The sequence below is a fragment of the Arvicanthis niloticus genome, chromosome 6 (assembly GCF_011762505.2).
Source record: "Arvicanthis niloticus isolate mArvNil1 chromosome 6, mArvNil1.pat.X, whole genome shotgun sequence".
Lineage (NCBI taxonomy): Eukaryota > Metazoa > Chordata > Mammalia > Rodentia > Muridae > Arvicanthis > Arvicanthis niloticus.
The window spans coordinates 21,432,734-21,454,119 of NC_047663.1; the positions used below are offsets into that span (position 1 = coordinate 21,432,734).

Consider the following 21,386-nt stretch of genomic DNA (forward strand, 5'->3'; position numbering starts at 1 on the left):
CTGCTGACTCCCAAAAGTTGTCCTTGTCCTCTGACTTCTGCACATGCAAACCTGTACACACACACACACACACACACACACACACACACACACACGCTTAAACACTATGTAACTGATTCTTTTAATTTTTAAAAAAATATTGATTTATTTGTATAGTACCTATGAGTGTTCTCCTGGAGTGGATGTATGTGCACCATGTGCTGGCCTGGGGCTGGCAGAGATCAAAGAAGGCATCAGATCCCCTAAACTGGAGTTATAGATGGTCGTCAGCCTCCATGTGGATGCTGGGAACTGAACCTGGTCCTCTGCCAGAGCAGCAATGCTCTTACTCATGAGCCATCTCTTCTGTGTGCTCCATTCTTTTGTTTATTTGTGTTTGGGGAGAGGGTTTCCCTATGTAACAGCTCTGATTGTCCTGAAACTTGTTTTGTAGACCAGGCTGGCCTCAAACTCACAGAGAGCCACTGGCTTCTGACTCCTGAGTGCTGGGATTAAAGGTGTGTGCCACCATGCTCTGAAAATATAGAAACAGGATTAGTTTGAAGGTCCAGTAAGGCTTTTTCCTGCCATTCTTTTTTTTTCCCTCAAAGCTTTATCAGATCTTAATAGAAAAAATTAAATTGCTATAATTCTCTTAAATAATTTATTTATTATTTATGTATTTATTGTGTGTGTATGTGTGTGTGTGAGATGAACACTCAAGACTGAGCAGGTGCCAGTGGAGGGCAGAAGAGAGGACATCAGATTCTCTGCACCCAGAGGAACTGTGGTTATTGGGAACTACACTTGGGTCCTCTGCAAAAGCAGTAAAGCACCTTTAACCACTGAGCCATCTCTCCAGCCCTCCCTCCCTCTTTCTTTCTTTCTTTCTTTCTTTCTTTCTTTCTTTCTTTTAAAAAGTTGGTAATCCAACCATTGTAATGGCTATAAAATATGTAGTTTTTTGTTTGTTTGTTTGTTTGTTTGTTTTCCCATTTGTTTTGTTTTTGAGACAGGGTTTCAGTGTGTAGCTCTGGCTGGCCTGGAACTAGCTATGTAGACCAAGATGGCTTCGAACACATAGACATCTGCCCATCTGCCTTCCAAGTGCTTTAATGTGTGGACTAGACTGGCCTCAAATTCAGAGAGCTGCCTGCCTCTGCCTTTAGTTGGGACTAAAAAATGCCTGTGTCTCCACTCCCGCTTGAGGGTCTCTTCTTTAACCTCAAGTGAGAAAACAGATTGGAGTGTTGAGGCTGGGGGTGGGGGGTAGGATTGCTGTTTTATTCAGTGGTCCCTAAAGTTCTATACCATATATGGCAATCTCCCACTCCACACGTTGGTGAATTGATTGATTAGATTGACGACCCTGGAGTCTCCACAGAGCAGCATTTAACTCTTCTTAATGCTGGTGGACACCAGACTGGAAACGACCTTTTGCCGAGAGCCCATCCAGTCGGGGAACCCCAAGCCTGGTTTCTTAAGCAGGGAAAAGGTTTTCAGTAACTCTGTGGGAAAGGGAATTGGGGTGGCTCCAGAGATTGCTGAGGGCCAAGATGTGGGAGTGAGGCAGCCTGTGATTCTAGACCTCTGGGTTAAGGACTTTTCTGCGCCTGCTCAGAACTAACTGCTCCTTGGTGTCCGCCATGAGGAAAACTGTTCGCTTTCCCGGTCAGTAGTATTGCTATAGTTGTCCTAATTCCTGCCCCAGGGAAAGGTTCTGAGTGTCGGTGGAGTTCAGAGACCTGGAGCTCAGAACAGATGGCGACAGTAACCTGGAGTGAACCCTGGCGAGCCACCTGGCTCCTCTTGGCCTTCTTTTCTCTGCTAGATAAGGAGATGAGGTTCCATGATCTCCCTGAATGCTCACCTAATATCCGGGAACCCGAGGGAAGAACAAGTCCGATGCCACATTCTCTGAATCAGAGTTAGCTAGATATCTGCTGGAGGGGACACAGGGCGAGGTGACCAAAAGATTTTTTTGTTTTTATTTTTTATTTTTATTTTTTTAAATAATTCTCTCCTTAATCCTGCTCTGTCCTGACAAGTCTAAGAGAAACCTAGAGGCCCTTTGTAGGCTGTCACCCTTTCTGTCATTTCATTTCTTCCCTCGCTCTCACGAACAGCTCCACAAGCTTTGGGGGACAGTGGTTAACTCAGTTTATAGATAGATGGTGGGGCAGACTCCCAAATCTTTGAAAAAGATTGTATAGGGCAAGGATCCTACAAGGACACGAGGCATAGACATAAAATACTCGTTTACACCCAATTCACACGCCATTTGGACCTCAGCTTGATCTTAAAAGTCTGGGGTGGGTTTGTGGGTGAGGAAGAAGAAAAGGGAAAGAGAAAAAGTAGAGCACACTCAGAGGACCTAATTCCTTTCCCCAGCTCACATTCCTCCGCCCCAGTCCCGCTGCTGCAGTCTCCACTGCCAAGGGGGGCCCTAGACTCCCGCTCCAACTATTCCAACCATCCTGAACTGGGTGGGGCGCCCGGCTCTTGGGTCCCTCTCCGCTGCCCCTCCGGGGTTGGTCTCCCCTCCTGTCCCGGTTCCTCCCTTTCTGGGGTGGGGCCAGCCAATGGCCGACGTGACTCCGGGTTTGGTCTGGGAGCCGGGCAACTCGCGGATTCCCCGCCCCACAGTTCTGGCTAGAGTCCCGGTGCGCACGGACGTGGCTCGAGTTTCCTCCGCTCTGGGCTCCTGCTAGCTTTCCCCTCTCTCGCTCCTCCTTCTCTCCGGGTCTGCCGCTCCAGTTCTGCCCGGTCGGCCCCGCACGGCTCCGGGAAGCCATGGAGGATGTCACGCTCCATATCGTCGAGCGTCCGTATTCCGGATTTCCCGATGCTTCCTCCGAGGGCCCGGAGCCCACTCAAGGGGAGGCACGGGCCACGGAGGAGCCGTCCGGGACCGGCTCCGACGAGCTGATCAAGTCGGACCAGGTAAACGGTGTGCTGGTGCTGAGCCTTCTGGATAAAATCATCGGCGCCGTTGACCAGATCCAGCTGACCCAAGCCCAGCTGGAGGAGCGACAGGCGGAGATGGAGGGCGCTGTGCAGAGCATCCAGGGAGAGCTGAGCAAGCTGGGCAAGGCGCACGCCACCACGAGCAACACCGTGAGCAAGTTGCTGGAGAAGGTGCGCAAGGTCAGCGTCAACGTGAAGACGGTGCGCGGCAGCCTGGAGCGCCAGGCCGGCCAGATAAAGAAACTGGAGGTCAACGAGGCGGAGCTGCTGAGGCGCCGCAACTTCAAAGTTATGATCTACCAGGTGAGCCCGCGGGGCGGACCGCGCCCAGAGCTGGAGGTACCCCCCACCCCCGCGGCCCCGACCTGGGATCCGGGTGGGGACACCGGGCTGAGGCTCGTCACTCCGCCAGCCCGGCCTGGTGAGAGCAGTCTGGAGCTCCTCCCTCCTTCCTGCGAACTCAGCTGGAGTGGGGTTCAGGGAGTGGCGAACTCTTGGGGCTCACAGAAGGGTGCACACTGCGCCTTCCTCCCCAGGCTCCTCCCCTCGGTCTCTAACTCCTCGGTCTCTAACTCCTATCGGAAAAGTTAGCGGGCTAGACTTGGGAACGCTGAATACTCCCAGCTTGTATCTGTCAAACGCCTTTCCACTTGGAGGAAGTTTTTCTGGGGGGAGGGAGGAGGGAATGCCCGAGGTCCCTGGTGGTCTTTGGATGCCCCTCTGTAAGCAGACACTAAAGGTGAGGCCCAGGGCCTGGGGCCTCCGGCGCTGCGGGCCCGATATAGCGGGTGATTCAGGGCTCAGGCACGCAGTGGCGGGGGCGCCATGCAAGAGGCACCACCGTCAGCCCCCCCTCACCCTATCCCCCGCGCCCCCGCACCAATCTCTGCTACCCACGCACGTCCCCAGGCAGTGATCTGCCCCTGGCCTCCAGTTCCCTGGGGACAGACACCCTGTCTTGCGGTGCGCGGGCGCCCTTGGCGCCTGCTGGAAGCGGGTGGGGCAGATAGGGTGGGCGTTAGAGGTGTAAGCGGGACTGGTGGTGGTGGCACAGTGAATCACCACCCCCGCATGACTGCGGGGGCCGTGTCCTGAGCTCGGAAGCCTGCTGGGAGCGGGTGGGGCAGATAGGGTGGGCGTTAGAGGTGTAAGCGGGACTGGTGGTCTGGGCGCAGTGAATCACCACCCCCGCATGACTGCGGGGGCCGTGTCCTGAGCTCGGAAGGTGCTGGTGGGTGGAGGCTGCTGCACTGAGACTCCACCCGATGCATTCTTTGCACCTTTCTGGGTTCCTCCTGCCTGGGTACAACTGTAGTATCTTAACTTCTAAAGCATCTGAGAGACTCAGTGCTGATTTGTCCCTGTGTTCCCCATCCCTGACTCCTTTGAAAGTAAGGCTGAGCTGAATGTGGAATTAGTACTCTTTCTCAGGGAGGGAATGTGCTTGGCCCTGCATCCTCCTGCTTGGGCCTGGTTGATGCCTCCACTCCTAAGAGGAGTGAAAGCTGTAGGGTTAGTTTATGCTCCTGAGGAGAATGGAGGATGGGGGTGGGGGAAAGACTAGGTTTCCCACATGCCCCACCTTCAAGGACCTGTGTAAAGGAGCTGTGATCACCACAGTTCTGAGACTTGCTTGATTAGGATGCCCCAGAGTAACCATGGGATTGATGTGAGACGAGGACCTTAGCTTGATTTCCCTAAGAGTACCCGTGAACGACACAGATGGAACAGTGTCTGGGGAAGAACCGAGCAGACTGCATGCTTGCAATGCTTGGTGGTAGGACAGAGGCAGAACAGGCCTGCTCCCAGCTCCTGCCTCTACATACTGCTGAGGTACTCTTTCAAGAGGCCTGCAAAAAGCTTTGCCTGGCTGGTGCATACGCATGTGGCTCCATCGTTCCAGAGGCCAAGGCAGCCTGGGACATATAACACAACCCAGTCTAAAAACAAATAAGAAAAGCTTTGCTTCTCCCATTTATAGCACCCACTGGGTAGGAGAAACGTGTTTAATAGAAAGCTGTTTCCACTCAATCTTTCAAGAGGCCTGCAAAAAGCTTTGCCTGGCTGGTGCATACGCATGTGGCTCCATCGTTCCAGAGGCCAAGGCAGCCTGGGACATATAACACAACCCAGTCTAAAAACAAATAAGAAAAGCTTTGCTTCTCCCATTTATAGCACCCACTGGGTAGGAGAAACGTGTTTAATAGAAAGCTGTTTCCACTCAATCTAACTGCTTGGAGGCAGGAGGTTTGGGTCCTGCGGGTTGTTTTTGAGACCTGTGTGGCCTTCCCAAGTGATGCTTAGGGAAAGAGAAGTCAGCTAGCTCTCTTCTGTGCTTGTCACGAAGAACTTGGATAGGTGACTTTCTCATTTTAAATGTCCCAGGTTGCACGAAATGGGGACATTCTCAGCCTGAAGGTAAACCTCCCCGTGCTGAGGAGGGTGATTTTGAGAGAAAGGACAAGTGTTGAGTGGGTGGGGGACTTCTCTGCTGAGGTCAGCGTCCTCTCTGCTCTGTTCCATCTCTAGCATTTGACAGTCATCACTTTCCTGAAGAGTGTGATGGGGTGTGGCACTCACTAGGTGGCTTTGACCACATCTGAACCAAGCCAGTGGGTGAGGAGGGCAGAGAGTTAGGGGAGAATGGCTTGGGACTGGGACTGGAGAGATGGCTCAGTCATAAACAGTACTGAGTGCCCTTCTAGAGGTGCCTTCCAGTCACCCCCATGATGGCTAACAATAACTCCAGTTTCAGGGGGTCTAACACCCTCTTCTGCCTCAGCAAGGGTGCTGCACACATCTTCTGCACAGACATAAATACAAGCAAAACACACATACACAAAATTTAAAAAAACAAATAAATCTTAAAAAAAAAAAAAAAAAAAAAAAAAAAAAAAAAAAAGGCATTGCTGGGCAGTGGTGGTACATGCCTTTAATCCCAGCACTTGGGAGGCAGAGGCAGGCGGATTTACACAGAGAAACCCTGTCTTGAAAAACAAAAAAAAAAAAAAAAAAAAAAAAAGAAAGAAAGAAAGGAGTCACTTAAGTCACTTAAGTGACAGGGACAAGCTCAGAGGTAAGGACTAGCTTCCAGGACATGGGATGGGGCTCAGAAATGCAGAAGTTCCTGGAGCTGTCTCAAGGGTGTTCCAGGCAGGTGGGGTGAGAGGGTGGAGTCTCCCATGTTGGAGGAAAGCAGCCTGTTCTCCCGGGTCTGCAGAGGTCCACAGTCTGAGAAAAGAATGGGATAAAAATAGCCGTGTGTCTTGGCAGGCCTAATAGGGAAGACTGGGGGCGGCAGAGTTTATGGGAAACTCAGGATAAGGAGATGGCCAGGCAGAGAGAGCAAGGCAGGCAGGGTGGAGAATGGAGGGGGGTGGGGATACTGACTGGAAAGGGGCTCTCAGGTTATAGGAGTTTTTAGAGGGGAAGCAGAAAGGAGATTCTATGTTCCCCCTCTAGGTGTGGGAAGTCTTGATGTGGCAAAGGGGATACTGTAGAAAAAGAAATCCAAGGGTCTGGGAGTCTCAGTGCTGGGATCAGGATGGCTGGCCACCCATACCCCATTTCTGTGTGGGGATCCCATGTATGGCTATAAACAAAAGCAAGCAGTTTGGCGTCTCATTCTGTTCTACAGGGTAACAGTTATGGGCAACAGCTAGTGAAGGGGAAAAGTGTATTCTTTTATTATTATTTTGTTTTGTTTTGTTTTTGAGACAGAGGGTTTTTTGTTTGTTTGTTTTTGTGCAGCCCTGGCTGTCCTGGAACTCCTGTAGACCAGGCTGGCCCCGAATTCAGAGATCCACCTGCCTCTGCTTCCCGAGTGCTGGGATTAAAGGTGTGTGCCACTTCCTGGGCAGGGAAGTGAAGTCTAAAGGTTGTAGACTGAGGGCCTCTAGGAAGTCTGGGTAGTTTGTGCAGATGGAGGCAGCTAAAACACCGTATAACCCAGGAAAGCTGAAATCCACACAACCTCTTGTACAGTGGTGATTCTGACATCTTCAGTGCTAGATTAGAATCTCGAAGGTGAGACAAAATGGAAACAAAGACTCTCTGGAAGTTGTAATTTTTCCAAGCTCAAGCACCCTAGGCAAATGATTTACCATTGCCCTATATCCCCCAAAGGTGGGATAGTTTGGATGAGGCAAAGCTGATACCCTTCGGATATGCTTTACAGGCTTAGGGAGAGGACCCAGAAGCCTTGAAGAGATCAGATTACTCACAGACACTAAACGAGAGGGCTTGCTGGCTTCTCCTCAAAACTTCACCAGCCTTTAATTCCTTCCTTCCTGTACTCCACGTGAATCACGGGTACCTTTCTCTAGAAGAACCCTAAACCTTTATCTAAAAATACTTGCAACATGTTCCTCCCTTCCCTTTTACCCGTTTAGCCTCATCCCTGTGGAGTGTGTCTACCAAGTCTGATGGCTTTGGGCTTTTTTTTTTTTTTTTTTTTTTTTTTTTTTTTTTTTTTTTTTTTTTGTCATGCAATCCAAAAGCAGACAGGGTATTTTTAGGGGCATTCCCAGGACCGAAGGAAATCTTACTATCTGCCCACCTACCACCCCATTTTAAAAGTCAAATCTGACTATTGTAAAAGTCCAAGCTAAAAAAGGTGAGACAAGGGTATAAAGCCGGCAGCTGGCAGCAAGAGGGGGCAGGGTAGCACGCTGCTAAGCAACAGCCTCAGAGGTGAGGGTAGAGTGGCCCATTTCGGGAGCTTAGGCAGGGTAGCGAAGCCAAGCACAACGCTGCCCATGTGAATATTTCATCCTTCTGTGGCTCTAGCCCTCTGGGCTAGAAGATAACCAGCCTCATCCTCTCCATTGTGTGACTTAGGAAGCTGGGGCCCAGACCAGGGGAAGTCACTTGCCTATTGTCACTTAAGCGATGAAGTAACGGTTAAAACTGGGGCCAGCTGAGTGTGGCAGTGCACAGCTGGACTTCAAGCTCTCTGGAGGAGATGGAAGCAGTATTGTGAGTTTGAGATCAGCCTGGGCTACTTAGGGAGACCCTCTCAAAACAACCACCACCACCCCAAACAAGCAAACGGGGATAGGAATCTCGCTTTGTTGGCTGGAGTACTTGTTAGCGTGCTACAGCCCTGGACTCCATCTCTAGCACCACATACATTAGCTGGGTGCCATGTGCCTGTAATCTCAGTACTCGGGCAGTAGAGGCAGGAGGATTAGAAGTTCGAGGTCCCTCTCAGCTACATAGCCAGTTTGAGGTCAACCTGAGCTACAGGAGACACTGACTGGGCAAACTGGGCAAGAACCTGGGTATGTTGCTCCTTAGTGGGATGCTCTGTAGTGTGTGTGTGTGTGTGTGTGTGTGTGTGTGTATACACGTGTGCTACGTTGGCTACAAGTGGCCAGCAGTGGAATATTGATGGCCATTAGCGGCTGAAATAGAATTGAAGACTGGTCACCCAGACACACGAGAGCAGGGGAGTGGGGGCAAGGTGCCCAGGTTAAGGAGTAAGCTCCAGGTCAGCCATGGGTGAACCTGGTTTAGGCTCTCTTTCTAGGAGAATCATTTCCTACCCCTGACCTCCCTAGTGTTCCTGCCTCTTCCCCGGACTCTGCAGGCTGGGACCTGTTGCTGCCTTGAAGTTTTACGTGCCTGACTGAACATATCGCTATTGTCTGAGTCTGCTGTTCCCCCCACTATCCCTCTATAAGTTCTGATTGCCCCAAGCAAGAGTGTGAGCTCAATTCTGGAGAGGGTCAGATGCTACCGCTGGGAACCCCAGAGGCCCACCTGTCCTAAGACAGCTTAATATTCGATTCTGATTTCTCTCTGTTATAGTCTCTGATAGTTTAAGCCCTGGGTAGCAAAGTAGGCAGGAGGTAGAAACACAGCCAAAAGGGAAGTAGCCAGAATGTCCCTCTTCTATGCCTGTCCCTTTTCTGATCCAGGGTGGCACCCATGTGCACCCACCCGGCCTTGGGGAATAACGAGAAGGAAGGGAGTGTGTGTCTCTTCCACTCAGACGAACCTTCCTGTTAGGATTTACCAACTGGTCTCAAAACAATTCTTCTCCATGCCTGGCAGCCACTCTCCCCTTTCTCTCCAGCCCCTCAGTAGCCACGACCATCTCGTGCAGAAAAGTGGATTGCAATAGAGGGTGTGAACTGAAGGAGAGGACCAAGGAACATTCTGGAAGACAGGAAGGAGGTGGATGGTGATTCAGTTGAAGCTGTGTTTATTGATTCATGGGCTTGGGTTCATCCCATCCCTTCTAGCCCTAGGGCCCTCCTAAAGAAGCGTTTCAAACGTGGTTTCGGCACACCCTAATTCACCCAGGGGCCGCTCCCTCTTCAACCAGACCCCACTCTGCATGCTACAGAGGTCTCTTTCTGTCAACCTCCCTGCATCCTTCCCACGTGCCATTTAAACCCCTTTTCCTCATCTTAGCCCAAGAAGAAGCTGAATGCACCCTCTGGCCCAGCCACACCCAAGATCGTGCCTCTTGACCTCGTGCCTGAGACTGAGCCCTTTCACCTGAAGCCTGAAACAGTGTCTGACCGCCCAGCCTTTGAGCAGATGCCCAGCCCACTGCCCTATTACCCAGAGCCTGGGTTCCGATCCGCCCCAGAAGAGCCAACGGCTGGTGGGAGTATCTAGGACCTCCTGGGACACGGGGCCCTGGGCACAGGCTGTCCCTCCCGGTTCCTACTGGCTCTTCATTTGATGAAAGTCACTGCCTTCACGGCCTGCCCTTTCAAGCTGTTGTCCATTATGGGCTGGCAATGGGTGTTGGAAAATGCTTGTATTCCGCAGTGCTCAGGCAAATGTTGTTTGTGTGGTGGGGGTGGAGGGTAAGGAGGGGGGATTCTCCCCTCCTTGGGTGGTGGTGGGGATGTTTTGCTCTCCCAGTGCTGTGGATGGACCCCAGAACTCCCTGCATGCTAAGCAAATGCTCAGCCACAGAACTGTATCCCTTCATTTCTTTCTAAGTTGTAGCTCGCCCAGCACCCGACTTGAGCTGCACTCGAAGGCTGAAGGTTGCCTGGCATGAAGCTGCATGAAACTGGGCGTGGTTTCTGGTTCTCTCTTCCCTGCCCCCTCACTCCCTACCCCTCAGGGACCGGCCAGCTTGGCTCAAAGCCTCTTTGGAAGGGGGGTGCCTTCATGAGGCCCAGGCCTGGGAGTTGTTCCGTGCCCTCTTCACCCACTCCCTGCAGCTGAGGAAAACATTTACGCTTACTTTTTTTTTTTTTTTTTTTTCATTTTCTTTTAGAAGATGTTTTGCAGAGGGATCCCTTATGTTTGCCAGATCCTACCTTGGGTGGGGCACTCAAAAGCTGCCAGCTCAGAGAGGCCCAAAGGGAGGACATTTTAGCTGACTCCACGCACTCAGCTTGTTTTCCTTCGTTCTCCACGGTCACCCCCCCTAAGGGACCCCTGTGGATTTTTTCCCATCTTCCTCCCTCATGAAAATCTAATACTACAGATACGCTGTATGATAGTTTATGTTTACAGGATGGTTCTGTGGAGCCATCCTGGTAACAGAGGCCCTGCCACCTTCCTGAGAGTCAATTCTGTTCCTCTTTGGAAGCGCCTTCTTGCCCTGTACACCCAGGGCAGAGGCCCTGGGCTTCTAGGACTCCCCCTTCATTTCTTCTTCATAATGCATCTTCTGTACCACAATGTCATCTCTTCTAAATACGCTCTCTAAGCAGATCTTAGGTCTCAGAATCAACGCCAGCGTTTCTGGGCCCTACTGTAGACAGAACTGGTTAGCACTACGTCAAGAGAGGCTCCTACCCTGGACTGGCTAATACTTGTCCTTCTCTCTAACAAATATGAAATGCCAAGGGCATAATGGGTACTCAGTTATATTATAATTTTTTTTTTTTCCTGAGACAGGGTTTCTTTCTCTGCACAACAGCCCTGGCTGTCCTGGAACTCACTCTGCAGACCAGGCTGGCCTTGAACTCACAGAGATCCACCTACCTCTGCCTCCTGAGCGCTGGGACGAAAGGCATGGATTATCATGCCCAGCAGATTAGAATCTTATGGTGACATTTCTAAGCCGGAAGGTCTTACTTTCTGCAGCAGGGTTGGGAGGTGATGTGTGAGAGGTGGAAACCTCCCTGAGGGCCTCTTTACCTCTGTCCTGGACTGGTGCCTTCCTGGCTTGGGGAGCTAGCTATGTGTGCTTGGCAGGGGCTGGGGAATCCGTGCATGCTTTTGTTCAGACCTGGTCATTAAAGGTAACTCTGGAAACCAAGCCTGTTGGGAGTGGTGGTTTTGTTTAATAAAAACGGGAAATCGGAACAAGCAGAACCCTCCCTTCTTGCTTTCCACAAGCTCCCCCCCCCCCATTGCCCTAATCACTCTGCCAGATATGCAGGGGTGAGACAAAGGTGGCTGGCCTGGGTGCCCAGAGTAAGGGGAGGTGCTTTTGGATTGTGTTGCTGGCTGTTGTAGCAACAGACAGACTGGGTGGGCCCAAGCCAACACTCCAAGGCTGTGAGTCATGAGGGGAGCCTGACTTGGAAACGGGGATGGAAAAGAGAAATCCATCAATGGAGGGAAAAGTTAATGGTGACGTCCTGTGCTCGGAGCCAGCCTATAGGACATCGTGCAGGGGCTCAGGCCAAGCTCTTTCTTCTTACTCAGCACCCAGCCTTCCATCCAGAAGCCATCACTCTGGGGAAGCCCGCCATGAAGGAGATTATCTTTCCCAAGTGCCTTTCTTGGAAAAGCCCAAGCACAAATTTCTCCTCCCGTGGACCACTCCCCAACACTGTAGCAATGGAAGTTGGGGGTAGGCAGAAGAAGCCTGTGGTGTTCTCCTTAGCCTTATTTTCTGAGTTCAGCTGGCAAAGACCTTTATCTAGAAGCTAGAGGCCAGAAAAACGAGCTAGCTCCATCTTCAGGGGTTAGGGTGGGACAGGAGGAGAGTTGCAGGGCTGAGAGTGGGGTAGGGATTTATCCTCCAGGAGCTGAGACTGTTTCCTATCTTTTATTCCATCCACATTGCTGGACTTTAGTAAAATTGTGTGCGTGTGTGTGTATGCACACGCAATGCACACTCTTTTCCACTCTGGTGAGATATGGGTGGGCTTTCAGTCTGGGAGATAAGAGGTGAAAAAAATTTGACAGGGTCTCACTGTGTGTAGTCCAGGCTGGCCTGGATCTCACTTTATACACCAGGCTGGCTTTGAATTCACAGAGATCCACCTGGCTCTGCCTCTCAAGTGCTGAGATCAAAGGCAAATGCATCACCAAATGCACAACCAATCCTGGCTCAAAAGAAAAGTGTGTGTGTGTGTGTGTGTGTGTGTGTGTGTGTGTGTGTTTACTACAGGTGAGTCTGGGGCCTGGAAAAGGCGGCAGAGAGTTTCATCTTAGGCAGTCCTAAGATGATATGTATGATGTTAGTCTTGAGAAGTCTCTGGGCACAGACAAGATGATTGCAAGAGACTCAAAAGGTACTGCTGAAGTCAGAAGGAATGCTGGGAGAGGCTGGGGCCTTCCCAGGCTCAGCACAAGGAAAACATTCTTTCAGCGCCTCGGTGAATAAGAGGCGAAAGGGATGGCACTTGCACTAGGATTCCAGTGATAAGACTAAGCCCCACTTGTGGCAAGTGGAGACTACAAATCCCAGCATGCCTTGTGCTCCGGCCACCTTGCCTGCTGGGAGGTGTAGTAGTGTAATAGATAGCATGAGATGGCTTGGTGCCCGATAGGGCTGGTGCCCAGTTGGGAGATGAAGTGGAGACGATATTCCCTTTTTGTTCCTGCTAATGTTATTGACAAGGAGGGAAGGAAGTTGGGAGGAGGTGTTCCTAGTTTCTAGTGTAAACCAGGAAACTCTAGGGGATGTGAATGGGAGGGAATAGGAAAGGGACTGGGGGTGGGGAAGGGGTTTGTGTTGCAGGTGGTATAAAGATTTCATGTAGCCTATGAATAGATGTGTGTGTCTCTTTGTATCCTTTTCATGCGTGCGTGCATGCGTGCGTGCCTCTGTGTGTGTGTGTGTGTGTGTGTGTGTGTGTGTGTGTGTGTATCTTCTTTGCCTTGTTTTCTCAGGAGATGGGATTTTCTTGTAATTCTGGAAAATGACCTGAAGAAAACCTTTTGGAAAAAATGCACCCTCCTCCCTTATTCCTGGGACTTAAATACCTAAAATGAGTCTGGCCATTTTAGGGGTTCCCATTGATGATCTGGGTCAGATTTTTTTTTTTCTGTTCTGTGCTCACCCACATCTACTCTTTGGTCGTGGTATGTTGGGAGAACCCTAAAATGATGAACTGTTGATCGCAAGTTAGGTTATTGAAAAATGTCCACAGAATCAAGAACAGGACCAGTGCTAGGGTCTCTGAGAGGAAGAGATGAGCTAAGAGCTAGCCTAGAGTTCCAGAGTTATAGGCAGTCCTGGATGGGAAAACCACCCTTCCCACCCCTGGCTCTTTTAACTCTGGCCTGGGAAACAAGACAAGACTAGAATAGCAGCTCTCCCTTCTGTTCCAGGGCAGGGAAAACAGAACCAGAAGAAGTGTTCAGACTGGGGAGAAAACAGATCCTTGGCGTTCGGCCAGTATCTTCTCTTTCCTTCATGAATTTACACGTAGGGGTAGGGCATGCCCACGGGTGGAGCCAAAGAGCATGAGAAAGTCAAGGATGGAAATGGTCGGCTGAGCTCTCCTTCCCCCAAACTGGTTAAAATCCCAAGAACAAACTTCCTTTGCTTTAGCTTAAAACTGCCCGACTTGGGGACTACCTGGGGTCGGCATTGTACTCATCCTTTAGAGGCTTCAACTTCAAAACTCTCCTGACTGTTTTCTTTTTCTTTTTCTTTTTTTTTTTTTTTGCCCCGTTTGAGCAGCGTGTAAATTTGGGCACCAGAGGGCGCTCTGCTATTTCCAAAGTTAAGCTGTCTCTTCCGAAGTCACAGCGGCTTAAAGCAATCATAGAGGTAGCCATAGCGTGCAAGGGGTTGAGGGTCCCTGGGACTATTTAGTATAATCATAATGGTGATCAGTTTCTGACCCGAAGCTCCCTGCTCTCCGTGTGCTGTCTGTTTAAGGACCATTCGACAGACTGGTCGTGATTAGTTCTGTACCAGGCACTGGGGTGTTCGAGAAGTCTGGTGGATTTCACTCTCATCACATAGGTCCCCATGCTCTCCCCAGAATCGCCAGCACCCCACTCAGCTTCACCTGGGGTCCCATCCATCCCTCTCTTTGTCCTCTCCAGTGGCATTTCTCATCTCGGCTCTGTTCTCCTTTTAGGATGAAGTCAAGCTGCCGGCCAAACTGAGCGTCAGCAAGTCTCTCAAAGAGTCGGAGGTGCTGCCAGAGAAGGAGGGTGACGAGCTGGGCGAGGGCGAGCGGCCCGAGGAGGACGCCGCGGCGATCGAGCTGTCGTCCGATGAGGCGGTGGAGGTGGAGGAAGTGATCGAGGAGTCCCGCGCCGAGCGCATCAAGCGCAGCGGCCTGCGGCGCGTGGACGACATCAAGAAGGCTTTCTCCAAGGAGAAGATGGAGAAGACCAAGGTGCGCACGCGCGAGAACCTGGAGAAGACGCGCCTGAAGACCAAGGAGAACCTGGAGAAGACGCGGCACACGCTGGAGAAGCGCATGAACAAGCTGGGCACGCGCCTGGTGCCCGTGGAGCGACGCGAGAAGCTGAAGACCTCGCGCGACAAGCTGCGCAAGTCCTTCACGCCCGACCACGTGGTGTACGCGCGCTCCAAGACCGCCGTCTACAAGGTGCCGCCCTTCACCTTTCACGTCAAGAAGATCCGCGAGGGCGAGGTGGAGGTGCTGAAGGCCACCGAGATGGTGGAGGTGGGTCCCGATGATGACGAGGTTGGCGCGGAGCGCGGTAAGGCCACTGACCTGCTGCGCGGGAGCAGCCCTGACGTGCATACGCTGCTGGAGATCACCGAGGAGTCGGACGCCGTCCTGGTGGACAAGAGCGACAGCGACTGAGCAGGACTCGCGGGGTTCTGCCCTGGAGGCCGTCGCCTGCCCCTGCCCCCCACCCCCCACCCCCCACCCCACCGCCCACCGCCTTTCTCTTTTCAAACTTTCTCTTTGCATTCTAAGCCCCAGTCTGGTTGGGCTTTTTTTTTTTTTTTTTTTTTTTTTAAGCGGGGAATACACCGCCCCTGAAAGAGTAGCCCTCCAAAGCACAGGCCTTAGACCGAGGGGAGGTGGTCTCTCACCGCGGACAGCTTCAATTTGGACACAGTCTGGGTAGGATATGGGAGGAATGACCCAGGCCCTGGTTGTCCTGGTCCAGGATGCTTTTTCTTAGCTCCCTATTTAGGCCTGCCCCTCGGCTCCTCCCCCAACACAGCTTCATACTCAGCCTCACCACCCGGCTTCCTTGCTTCCCGAGCTGCTTCTCCTTTTCCTCACCCTGGGAAACTCCAAAGCCAAGATTTCCGCAAGAGGAAAGAGCGAATCCTAAAGACAATCCTTGTAGGGGCAGCCTTCTAGTGCCAGCTTGCTCTCCCAGGTACCTGAGAGGCTGAGGCAGGAGACTTGCAAGTTCAAGGCCTATCTGGGCAGCAGAGTGAGCTCAAAGCCAGCCCGACTAATTTAGCCAGACGCTGTTTCAAAATAAGAAGAGGTGACGGGGGTGGGGGTGGGGTGGGGGGGTGTATCACTGATAGAGCCCTTGCTTAGAAGGAGGGGGTGGGCAATTCAAAGTACCACGAAGATAAAATGTGTGTAGAGAGACCTTTGCTCACACGGGAGGTGACCCACTGGAAGGCCTGAGGGTCTTTGAAAGAACCTAAGGCAATAGGGTGTGGTGAAGGCAGGGTGTGGCCCTGGATAAAGGTCCCCCCAATAAGCAGGAGGCGAGTAGAACCTGAGAAAGGATGGTAGGTGTGTGGGGAGAGGGACACATTTACAACTCTATAACATCTGCACACGGGGAGCACGTGAGTGTGGCTTTGGGAAGAGAGGAAGATAGGAGGGAGTTGGAATGGAATGAGAAAGAAATGCCCTCATTAGCAACACAAAGGAATTCAAGACGAGAGTCCTGCTTTGGTAGGATCTCAGGACCGCAGGACAGTTTATGGATCAGGAGAGTAGTCAGTTCTAGAAAATGTGGTCCAAAGAGAAGTAAGCCAGACTGGATTCTCTCCTTCAGGATCTGGGGCCTTTCAGGATCTGGGAAGCCTTGTTTTCCAAGCCCAGAAAATTGAGGTTCCAGCAGGGGGCAGCAGCGAGCTGTGGCGAGTTGGTAGTTATGGGAAAGGAGAAAGCAAGAAGCTAAAGGCCAGCCCTAGAGGGGAGCTCCCTAGCTGGAAGCTGAGGAAGTAGGGCCTGCTGGCTTGCCCAAACTCCCTCTCCGCTGCTTCTAGCATGGATTTCTCCCTAATGTAAAACTGTAGAACTTGCCAAGACCTCCCTAAGACCTTGCCTTTGGGGGCACCTTTACCTGAAAGCTGGGGAGAGTGGGGTGCTGCTTCTTGTCCAAGGCTTGATTTCTATAGTTACTGACCAGGTTTTCTCCTGAGGACACAGTGGTCCCCCCTTTAAAGGCTGGTCAGGAGCAAAGACAACACCTCCCCCAAATGATAGCTACAGGCTACTTCCTTCTCCCCACCAATGTGTCTTCCCTGCTTTTTAGAATTGCAGCTAATTGGTATTTGGGGGGTGGGGGTGGGTATGGAAACCACAAACCTTTTATACAATACAAAGCTTTGCTTTTTATTTTTTATTTTTAATTTTCCTTTTGTTTTTCTTGGTCCCCTTCCCTCCTCCGAATGATTGGAGACAGAGAAGCTAAGGAGGGTGGGGAGTGTAGGATGAGGTCCCCTGTGCTGACGGGCTGACACTGTGGGCAGATGCAGTTTCCTGCATCTCTAGGGGAGCCTCTCGAGTTGCTGTGTTCTGGTGAGCAGCCGGACCAATAAACTTGCTTTTCTAAAAGGATTTGTGTGGGGTTATATTGTCCAAAGCAGTTGCTCAGGCTGTCATAGGACTAAGGTAAATCGGGAGTGAGAGAGGGAAAGAAGAGGAAGGGAGAGGGAGAAGAGAGGGAGAGGGAAGGGGGAGGGGGGAGGGTGAGAGGGAAGGAAGGAGGGCATGCATTTGTCTGGCTTTTTAGATTGGGGCTCAGGTGGCAGGGTAGAAAACAGCCAAAATATTGAGCATTTTTTACTGGAACACTTCTTAACATTATGTTGTACAACTGTTTATTTAACCTGGTAGTACTCTGAAGTATATCCCATCATTACTTTCATAGGAGAGGAAACAAGGATGTGTTTAAGGTCACACAGTAGGCAAGTGGCAAAACTATCTGGCTGCACCAACTGTTTAAAGGTTGAAGTTGGCAGTCTGGGTCCTACCATAGGCCTGGAGGAGGATGGGGATGAGAGGCCGCCCCAGAGAACTGCACATGAGAGAAAGAACAGGCGTACATCTGCCTGCTCAGTTGTACCCACATACCACTTTTCATTCTCCGGCAACCCTGCACTAAGCATCTCTTTTGTTGTTTGGCCACCTCTCCTTGGAACAACTGTACCCTGCCTGCAAGTGATGAGTTTCCTGAAACAATGGGGCTTTTGTCATCCTGTGGGTTCTAACTGACTCAGAGTCTCAGGAAGGCTGTTCCTTGTAAAAGTAAGGTCATTTCTGGGCCTGCACTCCATCCTCGTGCTACTACCTCAAACAGGCTGAGTTCTTAGGAGCTGCACATGCATTCCTCTGTGTGTGCCTCCAGCAGCAGAGTCCCCAAGGCTAGAATTCTAAGTCCTCTGTAAAGAAATAGACACCGATACTGAAAATTCAGAGCCTCCCGGCCATTCATGTTCCCATCCACCAGGAGACACAAACCCAGGGTCTCACTTGTGGATGCACATGCCACTGTGAAGCAGGGACCAATAACAGGAGCCAAGGTATAATTGGACAACCCCCCCCCCCCCAGATACCCAGCCATTCTTAATTTGCTCGCCCACCAGCTTTTCCTTTGTCTGTCATTAGCTCCTCTCTCCACCCTTCTCCTACTGGCAAGTTCCCTCATTGTGCCACTCTCACCCAGTTCTAGTCTGGCTATTCCTCCTATGAAGAGTATCCCCGACTCTCTGACTAGCCACGTTAATGGATACCACAGCACCCCGTTCCCTCCTTTACTTCCCACAAAGCACTTCCAGAACCAGAGAGACCCCTTTCACTATAGTGAGACAGGGACAGCTGCTCGTGGGCTTTGGATTCAACATCCCTCTGCCCACTAGAAGAAATGGATGGTACTCCGAGGTCCACACCCACTTGGTATCTTCCATCAGCCAATCACTGGCATTAATTCCAACAGTTACACTGAGACAATCCAGACAGGGTTTTTCCATATAGCCTTGGCTGTCCTGGATCTAGTTCTGTAGATCATGCTGACCCTAGCTCAGATCTGCCTGCCTCTGCCTAAAGGCATGCCACCATAACTCCTGTGAGTGCCTCTCTTTGGGTTTGTTTGTTTGTTTTTGTTTTTGGTAGTCCTAGAAGTGGAACTAGTTCTAGCCTGTGGGACTCCACACACGCTAGTCAAGTGCTCGGCCGCTGAAGCACACTCTGAGACTTCATCTTTCCTCTTACATCAACCTCTTTTAAAGAGAATGTTTAAACTGTGTATGCGTGTGAACCTTTATGAGTTTATATGTATGTAGCATGTACATGCAGGAGCCCCCAGAGGCTCATAATAGGATTTCAGATTCCCTGGAACTGGAGTTACAGATGGTTGTGAGCTGCTGTGTAGGTGCTGGGAATTAAACCCAGGTTCTCTGCAAGAGCAGCAAGCATGCGTAACCACTGAGTCTCTTCCCTAGCTCCATCTTAGTCACAGTAATCACCTCAGACACCCCTTAGAGAAAGCTTCATATTAGTAAACATTGATTGAATGAGCGAATAAATTTTAAAGTTCTTTGTCTTGTGTCATAAACTCATCTCTGAAAACAAACAGACAAAATGATAAAGTTAAAAATAAACCCAGAGGAAATTTCCATAATAGAAAGCTCCCAGACTCAGAGTTGGCTCAGTGGTTGGGAGAGCACACTGCTCATCCAGAGGACTTAGGTTCAATTCCTAGCACTTATATGACAGTTCACAACCATCTGTGACTCTAGTTCCAGGGACTCTGATGTCCTTTTCTGGTCTCTGAGGGCACCAGAGATGGGCATGGTGCACATACACACATACATATATACATACATACATACATACATGTCAAATACCCACATGCACAAATAAAAATGAAATGCATATGCAAATAGATCTCTAGGGGGAAAAACTCCCCTCACATAAGTTCAGATATAATTGCTAATCATACCAGGATCTGATAAAATATAGCCAGAAATACAGCTGTCTTGTTTCTTTTCCTGTGCTACACTGCATTAATCTGTAAGTAAGACATGCTTCCCATGTGGTGGTGACTATGACTGCCAGCAGCTGCAGGCTTATGGCCTAACAACTGAGCAGCCCCAGGGAGGGCAGCTGCTTCCCAGATATTTTAGCTCCAATGTTAGATGGGATGGATGATTCTTGGTCCCTTTGGCTTTTCTATGCCTCTAGAAATAGGGATCATGTGACCACTTCTAGACTCCCTTCCTCCCAACCTAAAACACATGGACTGAAGAGTGAAGGTGGCCAGGTGTGGTGGCCCATGGCTGTAATCTCAGCACCCTGGAGGCCGAGACAGGGGGATCTCAAGGTGGATCTTTTCCTGGGCAATGTAAAACTCTCTCTCTCTCTCTCTCTCTCTCTCTCTCTCTTTCTTTCCTTCTCCTTTTCCTCCTCCTCTGTCTGTCTGTTTTGTTTCTTTAGAGACAGGGTTTCTCTCAGTAACCTCCTTGGCTGTCCTGAAACTCTCTGTAGACGAGGCTAACCTCAGACTCAGAGATCTGCCTGCTCCTGCCTTCCAAGTGCTGGGATTAAAGGCGTGCGCCACCACCGCCCGGCTAGAGAACCTTTCTTAAGAAAAAAAAAAAAAAAATTAATGCCAGTAATGCCAGGCAGTGGTGACGCACGCCTTTGATCCCAGCACTTTGGAGGCAGAGGTAGGCAGATTTCTGAGTTCGAGGCCAGCCTGGTTTACAGAGTGAGTTCCAGGGCAGCCAGGACTACACAGAGAAACACTGTCTTGAAAAACCAAATAAAATAAAATAAAATAAAATAAAATAAAATAAAATAAAATAAAATAAAACAAAACAAAACACTGGGGGTAAAGCTCAGTGGTGTGTTTTGTCCCTACATCAATGCTAGTATAATAAAACCAAAGAAAGCACACACACACAGAGTGGGGTGGACAGAGACAGAGAGACAAACACAGACACAAACAGACAGACCAGGGAATGAAAGACTGAGGACATAGCTCAGTGATAGAGCATGTGTTTACAAGGTACTATATTCAATCACCTATCACTAAAGAAGAGGAACAGAAGGAGGAAGAGGAAGAAAGAGTGAAGGAGGGTTGTCATTTATTTATTTTTTTTATTTTTTATTTTTTGGTTTTTCAAGACAGGGTTTCTCTGTGTAGTCCTGGCTGTCCTGGACTCACTCTGTAGACCAGGCTGGCCTCGAACTCAGAAATCCGCCTGCCTCTGCAAGGGTTGTCATTTACATAAAGGAAAAAAGAAACCAAGTCAGTGATAGCAACACCAAGGGAGAGGAAGACATGCAGACAAAGCAAGTGCTCGTTCTAAAAGACGTCTGTGCTTCTGTACTAAGAGCCAGAGTCTAAAATGACAACAAGCTGTCCTTGAAAGGCTTTGCAATTAGTGGTAGAGGCAGATGTTCAAAATAGCTCCAAAGCCAGTAAGAGCTGAGGTAACATACAAAGCTCAAGGACAATGTGCCCCGCTCCCTCAACCCCTAGAGGGAATGTGGGACACTTAAAGGAGGAAGGGCCTTTGGAATTACTGTTCTAGACACAGGTAGTGGTTCAGCATTGGCATTGCTAGAGTGCAGAAATAGGGTACTGCCTGATTTTCAGGTCACCATGCTTAAACTTGTCTTAAACACCATTGCATCAGGGTTTTTTGCTTTTTGTTGTTGTTGTTTTGTTTAAAAGTACAACCATGTGTTACTTAAGTCCGCAGGCCATTTTCACATTATGCAAACATCACACAGTGAACTTTTATATAAATGGAGAGGCGTGGACATCACCAGAAGATAACGGTCTTAGGGGACCACTGGAGTGTATGCAATCTGCCATGGACTGAAAGGTTGTTACGTGACACATGCCTGTGAGAGAAAGGACGTCGGCTAGCTGAAGGGGAAAAGGACAGTGCGTGTTGAACAGCAGCCAAGACAGCCTTTGGTCCCCAAAGGATCCCTGAGTACAGACCAAAAGAGTAGGGCATCTCCAGGGACAATTACAGATGTGGTTGATGGACAGCCTTCTCTGAGGTGATGACATTAATGGAGCTCAACTCTAAGGGCTCTCAGGCTCTTTGTCTCAGTTTCAAATTCCAC

General features: G+C 50.3%; 1 protein-coding gene across 2 annotated transcripts; it reads left to right on the forward strand.

Moving 5' to 3' along the window:
• Nucleotides 1-2,480: 2,480 nt before the first annotated feature.
• Cavin1 (caveolae associated protein 1) lies at nucleotides 2,481-16,859 on the forward strand. 2 transcript variants are annotated; one of them, XM_034505538.2, is made up of 2 exons: nucleotides 2,481-3,249; nucleotides 9,367-11,185. In XM_034505538.2, exons 1-2 carry the CDS (start codon nucleotides 2,773-2,775, stop codon nucleotides 9,574-9,576), a joined length of 687 nt encoding a protein of 228 aa, XP_034361429.1. In that variant the 5' UTR covers nucleotides 2,481-2,772; the 3' UTR covers nucleotides 9,577-11,185. The 2 variants fall into 2 exon arrangements, with proteins under 2 accessions (XP_034361429.1, XP_034361428.1); XM_034505537.2 differs by lacking the exon at nucleotides 9,367-11,185 and adding an exon at nucleotides 14,196-16,859 and having other exon boundaries at nucleotides 2,495-3,249.
• Nucleotides 16,860-21,386: the final 4,527 nt, after the last annotated feature.